The sequence below is a fragment of the Camelus ferus genome, chromosome 9 (assembly GCF_009834535.1).
Source record: "Camelus ferus isolate YT-003-E chromosome 9, BCGSAC_Cfer_1.0, whole genome shotgun sequence".
In the NCBI taxonomy this organism is placed as follows: domain Eukaryota; kingdom Metazoa; phylum Chordata; class Mammalia; order Artiodactyla; family Camelidae; genus Camelus; species Camelus ferus.
The window spans coordinates 15,197,134-15,209,262 of record NC_045704.1 but is presented as its reverse complement, the minus strand read 5'-3'; the positions used below and the strand labels follow the sequence as shown (position 1 = coordinate 15,209,262).

The following is a 12,129-nucleotide window of genomic DNA, read 5'->3' as shown; positions in this document are numbered from 1 at the left end:
GGGGGTGGAGTGGGGAGAAGTGAAGCTTGGGTGAGGGGTAACTGGGACCTGTGTGTATTTCTGAAGTTGTCTGTGACTGGGAGGCAGATTGGGGTACAGGCTCAGGGAAAACTCCCGCACTCTCGAAAGCAACGAAAGGAGTGGGGACCTGAAGGGTGGGAGTGATCAGCTCATCCCCAGGTGGCCCAAGGAGAGATGCTGCACAGGATGTCTTTGGCGGTGTGGTGGAGAGGGGTGTCCTCCAGCATGGTTCACTGCCCAGCAGCTGAGGACCCCTGAGCTGCTTTTTGTGACATGTCGGCCGACTTGGTGCTAATTCCTGCACTCTGACCTGAGACCTCTGGGTTCTGAGCTGTGATGTTACTTCCAAGCTGGGATCTCTGGGGTCTTGGTTCAGGGGGCCTCTGGGTTCTGAGCACCAGAGAGGACTGAATGCTAAGAGGATGGGGCTGTGGTGGCTGGGGTCTTGTGAGAGGGAGAGAGGGCAGGGGACATGGGAATACAGTTTGAGCTTCACCTTTATTGGGGGAGGGGGAGGCAGTGGGGTTTCTGACAGAGTGGGGATGGGAGCGGTGTGCCGAGCCGGAGAGGGCCTCATGCGCGGTAGTGTGACCAAGTCTGGATGATTTCGTAGAGCCGGTCACCTGGAGAGAGGGTCGGCTGCACATCCCGGTGTCCTTTGACCTCGTAGTTGGATCTCAGGGCTCCCAGAGCCACACCACAAGCCAGCAGATTCTGGGCTGCCCGGAGGGCGCGGGGCGGGGGCACTCGATCTGGGGGAGGGTAGAGGTAGGGGTTAGGCTGGGGCTTCCTGGAAAGGCAGAGGTAGTGTCGGGTAGTGCTTCTGATTGTGCACTCCGAGCTGGCCCCCTAGGGCCCAGAACCCAGTCTGCCACTGCCAAGCAGTGACTTAACATCTCTGTGCCTCAGATTCCTCATCTGTGAAAGGGGAGAATGACAGCACCTGCCCAGAGGTGCCCAATAGCTAGCTGTCATTTACCAGACACTTCTTAGGTGCCATGGACTGAGCTTCACTGAAGCTGTGCAACTGAAAATGGCCTTTACCCAAAGGAGAAACAAGGCTCAGAGAAGCAGTCACTCGCCTGAGGTCACAGAGCTTGTAGCTGGCAGAGCCTCCCACTGACTACACACCATGCTGTGTCACCCCCCGAGCTCCAAGTCAGCCTGCAGGCTGGACAAGTCACTTACTCATATAGTTGCCCATGAAGGAGATGCCTATGGATATGGGGTTCCAGGTGGGACCTGCGTGGGCGCCCTTGATGTTCCAGCCTCGGCCTTCGTACACGAGCCCATCTTCTCCGATCAGGAAGCTGCATGGGTAGGTGGGCTGGATGAGTGAAGGAGAGCTTCCTGGGGGAGGACTCCCACCCATCCTCTGCTCACCCCGCCCCTGTCCCTGCCATTCACACGCCATTTCCCCAACACCCTCCCCTCATCTTCCACAGTAATAACAATGACCATGGCCCTTGCCATTGTCAAGCATAGCTCTACATGCACCTTTTTTCATCCTTGCAGCAACGCTGTGAGCCACCACTGCCCCCATCCTGTAGATGATCAGAGAGGAGGCAACACCTGCCCAAGGTCACACAGCTGGTCTGGGGCAGAGCCAGGGTTTTCACCCAGGCCTCTCATGACTCCTACCCACGTGGTCTGATTCCTTGCTCTTTCCTGCCTCCCTGGAGGATTCATTGAGCTCTTGGTTTGCTAACTCATCTGTAGTCCTCACAGGCAGGCACTGTTATCCCCCCCTCCCCCCTTGAAGCTGAGGATGCAGAGACTGAGATTATTTAGCCAACATCATGTCCTAGAGTTAATGCTTCTCAGAACTTTCCAGTGAGAAGTTCTTCTGCCCTCTCCCCAGGCTACTTCCTGCTTCCTCTTCCCTGCCAGGGTGCATTTGAGTGACAGGATCAGGGACTCGAGGGTTGGCACAGCAACCAGACACAAACCCCAAAGCCTCAGCATCTGTCTCTTTGAAGTTTCCAGTCCTGGGACTGGGAGCAGATCCTTAAGACTCATTCAGCACATCTTGATTGAGGGAGTCTGATTTGGCAATTGCAATTAACTAGACAGCATTTTGGAGACACAGGATTTTCCACCTCAGCCCCCTGGCTCACACAGTCACCGATGATGCACATAATGTGGGAACTTCTGAATAACAGATCCTGAATTTGCCACTTGGAAAGCCAAACTCTTAGAATCTAGACTGAAGAAGCTAGAAATACCACAGTGATCCTGGCCCCAGGCCTAGGCTGGTCAAGGCCTGCCACAGCCCCAGCACCTGGCACAAACCATTGGTGTTCTCTATACACTTGTTAAATGGATGCATCTAATTTAAACCTCAACCACCACCACCAGGTGGGTATAGTCAGGAGCTCCATTTTACAGGTGAAGTAACTGAGGCTCCAAAGGAGACGCAACAAGGAATGGGGATTCAAAACATTTGAATCGGGCTCTGAATCCTAAAATCTGAGAAACAGATTTCAGTTTGCTTTTCTAAAAAGTGATTTAAGCCACTTTGCGGAGTCAAGCTCTGGTCTTTGTTACTTCAAGGGAAACACTTAGAATCAGAGCGCCTGACCCTTGGAAACAAAACTTTGAAGTTGGAGACTTTGAATTGTAAAACCTTGAGCCAGAAGAGCTGGGGATCCCCTTGGAGGCATCTAGATCTCTGAGTGAGGCCCTCAGATTTCCCACCCTCACCCCAGCCCTACAGGAGCAGTCTAAAGGTGGAGCCTGGGAGCCTGCATTTCCAGTCAGCTGATTCCAAAGCTCTCTTGCTGCAGAAACCCTTGTGCAGGACCCCAGACTATTACCTTGGAGAGGGAGCTGGTGGGTATGGGCCCCAAGAGGCAGAGCTAACCCATCTCTACCCCTGTTTCTGCCCTCTGGCCCCCCTACAGTCTTTTCTCTACCCAGCAGCCAGACGGAAGCAGGCTCATATCCCTCCCATGACTCCTATTTTACTCAGAGTAGAACTCAGCTCCTCCGCATGGCTCACAGGACCCTGTGCCATCTGGCCCCTGCCAAGCCCTTCCTCACTTCATGTCACTCTTCCCACCTACTTCCAGTCACCCTGAACTCTGTCTTTCAGACATGCCCCACTCACTCGGCCTTCTGGCCTTTACCTCTGCCATACCCCCAGCTCACTACAGTCTTCCCTGGTCTCCCCTTTGCTGGAGCCCTGCCAGTCCCTCTGTTCCTTTTCTCATCGCTTCTATTGCCACCTGTCTTCATCTTGTTGACTTAGCTTGTCTGTCACCTGTTGCTCCTTGCTGGTCTTATTTAAATCCCTTTGGGTTGGATTCATACTGTTCATAGCTGTATTCCCATCCCAGCACCTGGTGCACAGCCTGGCACGTAGTAGCAGGTGCCAGGAGTCCAGGGATTTGGGGGCTGCCACTCCACTGAAGGTCATGTCCTTAGCGTTTTGCCTGAATTGGCTGGCTTAGTGATGGAATGGGCCACCATCCTATTGACTTTGGAGAGGAGGAAGATGAAGCTGAAACGGAGGGTGAATGCCTGCCCCAGGGCTCAGCCAGCAGTTAAGTGGATCTGGGACTGGAACCTGGCCATGCCTAACCGGCCCGGGACTTCCCCAAAAGGACACCTTCCTGTGTGGTGGCAAAGTCTGTCCCTTCCTTTGAGGGGCAGAGCTTAAACTGCCACCCCTTCTCCTCCTAGCATCTTTTTGCTACCTGCACACGCCCAGCCCTAAGTGGATACCCTGGGGAGAAACAATGATGCTGCACGGTTGAGTAAGGGGCCCGGGGTGTCAGCCAGGTGGCTCTAGAGCCGGGTCCTGCGGTCTCCCACGCCTGCACACCTCTCCCTCCCCAGTCCCGGTGCCAGACTTGGCTCCCGTCTTCACTCACTTGTAGCCCACGTCGCACCAGCCCAGGTTCCGCACATGGTAGCTTTGCACGTTCTGGGCCTGCTGCGCGCACGAAGCCGGGGTGTCGCAGTGGCTGCCCGCAGTGTGCGACACCACCACGTAGCGCACCGGCCGTGTTAGCCTTTCCCTGCACTCGGACGCCAGGGCCCTCCACTCTCGGCGGGGCACGATGGAGCCGCAGGCCGGCGGGTCTTCTCGAGCCGCTCCGAGGCTGAGGAGGGCGAGGAGAGCCCAGACAAGCAGCGCGCAGTGCCGGGTCATGGCAGGCAGATCGCGCGGGGACAGCTGGCACCTCGCGGCTGGCCCTGTGCTTTTATCTGCCTGGGGCGGAGTGGCGGGAAGGTCTTGCATCACACCACCAGGGACTTCCCGGTGGGACCCCAGACTCCACTTCCTTCTCTGGTGGGGTTGCAACCAGGTTGCTATGTGGTCAGATCCGGGGGAGGTGGGGAGGTGGGAGCCCGTGGTAAAGCCAAAGGGCCCCTCACCTAGCCGAGAGCAGGGGATGGGGAGAGGCACACAGGCCCCTGGGCACCTTGCCCTGTGATTTCTGGAGGACCTAGGGTCTGGATCCCTGCCCTGCTTTGTCTCTCCTCTCAGTGGGGCATTGGACGGATCACCAGGAACTTAACGCGGAAGAGAGGCCCCGGGCCTCTTCTCCCTTCCTCCTGCATGGCTGAGGAACAAAAGATCCCCCTTAAAAAACCCTCCTCCCAGGCCTAAGCCCGATGTCATTTAACCCTTGCAGCAAACTGAAGAGATGAATATTGGGAAGCTCGTTTCACAGTTGAGTAAACTGAGGCCGGAAGAGGGCTAGTAACCGTTGCTGACACATGGGAGACAGTAGAGCCTGGTGGCCCAGTGCCCCCGTTCAGAGCCAGGCTGCCTGCGTTTGAATTCAGGTGACATTCCAGCGTGTAAGCTAGGGCAGGGACTTCACCTTTCTGTGCCTAAATTTTCCTTACCTGCAAATGGGAATGATAATCGAAAGTACCTAACTCATAGGTCAATCCCTTAGAAGATGTCTGGCTCATACTGCCACGTAAGCATCACAGGGACTTGACCTCAGATCTGTCCTTGGTAGTAAGCTACATGCTTTGCTTTATATGTGTGCCTCCGGCACTTCCCTTCTGCACTAGAGGGAATCCGTGGTCCAGAGAGGAATAGCCATTTGCCCAGCATCACTCAGTGACTTGGGATCACCTGTTGAGGCAGAAGGCTTTCCCAGGGGCTTTGCCCTACCCAGGCCCCATTTCCCACTCCCTTCTAGAGCACCTGGTGAGTTCAGGGCAGGCTGCCTGGCTTGTTCTTCTTCCTTTCTTTCTACTTTGTTAGATTAAAAAAAAATTTACAGGGGGGAGGGTATAGCTCAAGTGGTAGAGCACGTGCTTACTATGAGGTCCTGGGTTCAGTCCCCAGAACCTCCTATTAAACAACAAACAAACAAATAAGGAAACCTAATTACCTCCCCCCTAAAAATTTTTTTTTCACAAAAGTAACATATGCTAGCTGTAATGAGTTGAATTGATACAAAATGTTAATCACCTGCGTTCCACTCCCTCCAGCCCTGCCCACCTGAGGTCACCAAGAACAAAGTGGTATGTTTTCTTCCACCATAATCTCCGTGCTTAGGTAGATCATGCTTACACTATCATGCTATTACTGAATGGTGCCCAAGGCAGCGCTAAGCACTTCCATGAATTATCTCAGCACATGCTCCCAACAGGTCTGTGAGGCAGATATTATTAACCTTGCCTTTTTACAGTCAGGGAAACTGAGGTTATTACCTTCAGGGAGAAGATGGTGATGCCAGGGTTTATCTGCAAGCTTCCTGGCTCCAGAGATTAAGTTCTAAATCACATTCTGCTTCCTACAAACATATATAAGGACATATTTTTTTTTAAATAATAAAATCAACATATTTTAAAAGTAATAAAATCAACAATGTCTTGTAATAACCTATAATGAGAAAGAATATGAAAAAGAGTGTGTGTATATAAATGTATGTATATAAAACTGAGTCACAGTGCTATACACCAGAAACTAACACATTGTAAATCAACTATACTTCAATTAAAAAAAAATTATAAAATCAAAACCATAGCATCAATTTGCCTTTTGTCACTTAATATTTCATATGCATCTCCAGGTCAGTATATCTACATAATTCTAATCTGTCTTTCAAAATAGTTGCATAATGTTTCTTGGTCTAGGTTTCCCATTTTGACATAATTTCTTTTTTGAAGATTTCCAGTCCCTCTCCACTGCCTGTGCTGAAAAAAAAAAAAAAATTATCAGACGTACAGCCTTACACATTGGAGTGTTTATAAGTTGTAAATATAGACTTTCCAGGTCAAAACATATACACAGTTAATAGATATTACCAGATTGTTTTCCCCAAAAGACTATTAACAATTCATATTTCTATCACTAATGTATTGGAGCCCCTGCTCACCCCAGAAGTAGGTGTTATCACTTCTTCAATTTATGGGTATAAAGTGATATCTCTTTGTAACTTTAATTGGCAATTTTATGACTACTCAGGAGATAATATTTTTCTGTTTGCTGCCCATTTGGATTTGTCTTTTGTCAATTGCCTGTTAATCAACACTGTCCATTAAAAGAAAATTGGAGTTCTCATCACCAGAGACAAATTTCTTTTCTTTTTCTTTTTTCCTTTTTATTGTATCTATACAAAAAGATGGATGTTAACCTAACTTATTTTGGTAATCACTTCACAATATAAGTAAATCAAACCACCACACTGTATGCATTAAACTCACACAGGGATGTATGTCAATTATTTCTCAATAAAACTGGAAAAATTTTAAAAAGTTAGATTGTTTGCCTTTTTGTTATCAATTTGCAAAATAAAGAAAATAATTCCACTTAATGAGATTGTTGAGTTGTTTTGTGTGTATATTTTGTATCTCAGTTTTTTTGGGGGGGCTGTAATTAGGTTTGTTTGTTTATCTGTTTATTTTTAATGGAGGTCCTGGGGATTGAACTCAGGACCTTGTGCATGCTAAGCACGCACTCTACCACTGAGCTATATCCTCCCTGCTCAGTTCTTTTTAAAAGCACTAAAGAATAAGATACATATAGAAAAGTGTATAAATGCAGTTTTTATAGCATTAATACAGCTAATAGAATTTATAGAGTTAATAGTGGAGAGCTTTGTTAATTTGCACACCATAAGTACACTTTGTATCAAGCATCCAGGTCAGGAAAAAGCTACATTTAAGATTTTAATAGATATTGCCAAATACCATTCCAATTTTTTTTAGTATTTATATTCCCCAGCAATGTGATCAGTCCAAAGAATGGTATCTTATTATTGTTTTATTTGCATTTCATCAACATTAGAGAGGTGATTATCTTTTCATGTATTAAATAGATGTTTGCATCTATCTTCTGTGAACTGTCTGCTTATCTCTTTTAATCATTTTCTTCTTGGGTTGTTGTATATGGGGATATTAACCCTATATCTGTCAAATGTGCTACAAACCTTTTCCTCCAGTCTGTTAAAATGTTTTAAAAGATGGTTTCTTTGTTTTGTCTTGCTTTAAGAAGACTTTTCCACAAACAATATTATAAAACTTTTTTCTATTGAAAAAATGTTATTGTGTGTTTTACTTTTAGACCTTTGCCTCAGCTAGAATTTATAATTGCATATGGTGTGAGGTAGGGGGGGTCTCACTTTGTTTCCAGACAGTTAATCATTTGTCCCAGCATCATTCATGAACTAGATCTGGTTTTACATTTCAGCCCTGCCACATATTAGCTGGATAACCTTGGGCAACTGGGCAGCATTTGACATAGTTGACCACTTCCTTCTTCTCGAAATGCTCATTTCCCTTAGCTTTTGTGTCATAAGACTTTCTTGACTTTTCTTCTGCTTCTCTGGCTGGTCTTTTGTTCTTCCTTTCAGACTCATTCTTTCCTTCTTGATCATCATACCTTTTCTGCCAGGTGATCTGATCCAGAAAATGGCTTCAGCCACCACCCAAATGCAGATAATTTTCAGATTTTTATGTCCAGCTGGGAGCTCTTAGTTGAATTCTGGATCTGTGTATCCACTTGCCTACTTCACATCTCCACTTGGATGTTCCACAGGCACCTCAAATGCAAGATTTCCAAAATGGATCATGATTTGCTCCTCTAAACTGACTCTCCTCCAGGAGTCCCTGTCTAAGGGAATGGTAAGGCATCAATCTGAGCACCCTTCTTGACTATTCCCTACTCTGTCCCCAAAACAGCATCCAAAACGATGCCCAGCACATAGCAGGTGCTCAGTAGATAGTTACTGAATGATTTGATGAATATCCAATCTACCCCCAAGTCAGATTTCTATCTTCTCCTAAATATCTTGTAAATTAAAGCACTCCTGTCTATTTCTGCTCTCTCCACCTTGATTCAGTCACCATCTCCTCCTACCTGGAGTTTGCTCCCACTTCTTCAGTGACCTCCCGTCACGCACCCTGGCCCCTGTGAGGCCCAGGCTCAGATCAAAAGCCAGTCACATTTTTTCTGTGGCCTCTTATAACTCTTGAGATGAGACCTAAGCTCTTCATGATGGCCGACAGAATGGGCTGCTTCTACCTCAGTCACACCTCACTCATGGCAAAGACTCTCTTCAGAGTCCCCCAGCCACCCGCACTTCTTGCTGCCTTTGAAGAAACTTTGACTACCCTACCCCTAGGGGACTCTGTACAAAGAGGAATCAAGAAATTCAGCAACTTCGTACCTTAGCTTTAAGATTTCAAAACACTCAGCTAACATTTTGTAAAAAGACAGGAATATTTACACATCAGATTCCCTAATGATACTAAGAATGCAATCACTAGCCAGGTGGGGTGAAGTCTTCCCTTGTTAGAATTGTATGTATTCTGTATCTCATCAGCCTAAAATTGAGAGATGCCCTTGTGAACATTTACCGCAACTTATAACAATGGGTAATTGTTACATTTCTTTAACCCTGAGATTGTATTACTTGAATACTTTTTTGATAGGAGGAAGTTGGGTTTACTTGCTGTGTTTTAGGAAGTTGAATTTTTTAAGTATTTAACTCCCCCATTGGCGGGAATACCTGCTCAACTCTAGAGAGCGACATTCTCCCAGCATCAACAAGACAACTTCTTAAAAGATTACACTCCTTCTTGCTCTTGTAACGGGTCACATGACCCACAAAAATGACACTTAGATCTGAATTATGTTAACTGTCAATGATATATCATTGAATGTACAACCCTGTCTCAAAAAGCTTATAAAACTGCCTTGATTTCTAACCAGCAGAACAGTTCTCAGAGCTTTGTGAGATGATCTTCCCAGGTTATACACCTCAAATTTGGCTCGAATAAAATTTTCCATTTCTTTCTTGATCGACTGATTAATTTTTCATTGACATACTTGGCGTAGTCGGCAGGACATCACAGACACTCACCAGAAGACACCTGGAGTCTACCTGGAACCAGTGCTTGGTACCAGCATGGGCCCATTGAACTTCACCGGCTTCTCCGTAGTCCTCAGGTGTTCTGGTGAGTTCTCCTGATGTTCAGATCTCACTGTTTGGGTGATGATCCTAAAATTTTATTCAGGCTGCTTTTCACCTAAGACTCAGAATCTTAAGGGGCAGCAGTGCATTTCCCAGGCCAGGGACTAGGGGGCCTGGGGGAGAGGCCCAGGGAAATGTAGGCGGCTGGTTTTTGTTAAATCTGGCTTAAACTGAGAAAAAAAAATGGGCTGATATGTGGTCTGAACAAAACTTTTGCTGATGAAATGAGAGACTGAATTACTCAGTTTCAAAGAATAAAGGGACAGTTTGCTCTTTCTGGTCACATGGTGTCCTCAGGTGACTGAGGATCTCGGGGAAGTGTCTGAGGATCAGCCTCACTATATGCAGTGGTCCCACAGGGGACCCCATCACGACCATCAGGTAAGAACCACTTGTCCCCGGCGCGGAGGGGCGACGCAACAGAGGCTGATCACCTAGTGCTCCGAGCATCCCTGATGGTTTCAGGCTGTCACAGGGAGAAACCAAGCCATGTGAAAGAAGTCAAATCAACCCCAGGGTAACTTCTTGGGAAGCTAGACTCAGAAGTAGCACACATGCAATCCCTGCACACTGTCCTCAGAAATTTGTTCAGATCATATCTCATATCTCATCTGAATTAGGTTACGAAATGAATACAGGGAAATTGTGCCTCAAAGGCCAAACAGCTCCCGTGCAAACAGCCACCTGTGGGGATACCAGCTGGGTTTATGTATGCCTGCAAGGACTTAATTGGGAGCTAAAGGAAACTGGGCCCCGAAATAGCCACATTGGGGTTCTTTTGGGACTCCAAAACTAAATTTTGAGCATGCAGTAAAAGCTAGCAGTCTTCTGTGCCTGCAGGGCCTACTGGAAATAACAGTGGTGTTTTTCTCTTTCCTAAAATGAGATTAGCAGGGAAAAAATATTTGTGGGGCCAGCTCCATGGATCCTTTGAACTGGAGAAACATTTACAGTACTAAAATTTTAGAGAGCGCTCATCTCGAACGATTGCATCTGTTTTAACCCAGGGATATTCCCTGAAAGTGTTTGTAAATAGATTACCAAAGCGAAAGGCCATTGATCTGACTAAAGGGACCGTAGCTGATATTTGGAGCCTAATAGGAATTTTGGGGGAGGCCTTCTCCCCTAAATAAAGGAAAATAAAACAATCCAACAGAGATGAATGGGGCTTTCAGTCCTTTGATATCATTGAAGTGGCCACCCAATTCTTTGAGAAACTCAAAATTCCTTGTCTTACAGATCCAGTCTTTGCAGGACCAGAGGTGTGGCTTCAGAAATAATCCAAAGTCCACCAATTCTTTTCCCACTCCCCAAACCCCCTCTATTTATCTTAAGAGGCTTGTAAGGTTTGAATTTTTTTTTTTTCCCACTGGTCTCAGGGGAAAAAAGTCATCCTAGGAGGAACTTGCATTTCTCCTCCAGGCCTTCGAAATGCAAATGTTCTACCTGCTCTTCTCCAGGAACTCTAATCTCTGCCATCTTTTTATAGATGCAAATTTTGAGAAAGGGGAACTTGACTTGTCAAGCACAAACAGAATTTTTTTTTAATTTGCATTCTTTTTTTATTGAAGTCTAGTCAGTTTACAATGTTGTGTCAATTTCTGGTGTATAGCATAAAGCTTCAGTCATACGTGAACATACATATATTCGTTTTCATATTCTTTTTTTCATTATTGGGTACCACGAGATATTGAATATAGTTCCCAGTGCTATACAGTATAAACTTGTTGTTTATCTATTTCATATATAGTAGTTAGTATCTGCAAATCTTGAACTCCCAACTTACCCCTTCCCATCCCCTTTAACCCTTGGTAGCCATAAGTTTGTTCTCTAAGTCTGTGAGTCTTTTTCTATTTTGCAAATAAGTTCATTTGTATGTTGCTGTGTTTTTTTTTTTAGATTCCATGTATGTGTTATCATATGGTATTTTTCTTTCTCTTTCTGGCTCATTTCACTTAGAATGACGATCTCTAGGTCCATTCATATTGCTGCAAATGGCATTATTTCATTGTATTTTATGGCTGAGTAGTATTCCATTGTGTAAATATACCACAACTTCTTTATCCAGTTTCCATGCCTTGGCTATTGTAAATGGTACTGCTGTGAACATTGGTGTGCATGTGTCTTTTTGAGTTATAGTTTTCTCTGGATATATGCCCAGGACCGGGATTGCTGGATCATTTGGTAAGTCTGTTTTTAATTTTTTAAGGAAACTGCATACCAAGAACAAATAGAAATCTTAAACGTCTTCCATAGACGTGAGTAAAAATTTTTAACCATCTAGACAGGTGACTTTGATTTGTTCCATCTGCCAGAAACCCAATTTGAATTCAACCTCTTTTGTAACTGATGGGTTGTAAATTGTTGTACCTGATTCATGGCTGGAATTTTGAAATGGGAATTATGAGGTCTCTGTCTGTTTGCATGTTTGTACATATCTATATACATGTTGTAGATATATGGTATTGAGAGACAATTTGTAAAAGAGCTGTATTTAATTGGCTTAAAGGAAATTAAGTGCATAATTAAATATTCAGAAATAGAAGAGAAACTGGCCAGGATGAAAACTGAGTTCACGTGATCTAGAAAATATTCAGTACTGAATTTATATCTCGTATTAAAGTTAGCTTAAGCTTATTGGTTTGATTAATAGAGATGT

At 45.7% G+C, this 12,129-nt stretch overlaps 1 protein-coding gene across 1 annotated transcript; it reads right to left on the bottom strand.

The window, feature by feature from the left end:
• Positions 1 to 500: 500 nt before the first annotated feature.
• PGLYRP1 (peptidoglycan recognition protein 1) lies at positions 501 to 4,495 on the bottom strand. The gene is made up of 3 exons (XM_006191155.3): positions 3,897 to 4,495; positions 1,210 to 1,331; positions 501 to 773 (listed from the first exon to the last, which is right to left on the bottom strand). The coding sequence occupies exons 1-3, from the start codon at positions 4,265 to 4,267 to the stop codon at positions 595 to 597; spliced, it is 672 nt and encodes a 223-aa protein (XP_006191217.2). The 5' UTR covers positions 4,268 to 4,495; the 3' UTR covers positions 501 to 594.
• Between the last annotated feature and the right edge of the window lie 7,634 nt (positions 4,496 to 12,129).

Excerpts from the sequence above, each read along its gene's own strand:
- PGLYRP1 (XM_006191155.3), bottom strand. The coding sequence starts at position 4,267 with ATGCAAGACCTTCCCGCCACTCCGCCCCAGGCAGATAAAAGCACAGGG. Across the intron at positions 1,332-3,896 it reads TGGTGCGACGTGGGCTACAA|CTTCCTGATCGGAGAAGATG; the intron begins GTGAGTGAAGAC and ends CTACCCATGCAG. Across the intron at positions 774-1,209 it reads CTTCATGGGCAACTATATGA|ATCGAGTGCCCCCGCCCCGC; the intron begins GTAAGTGACTTG and ends ACCCTCCCCCAG.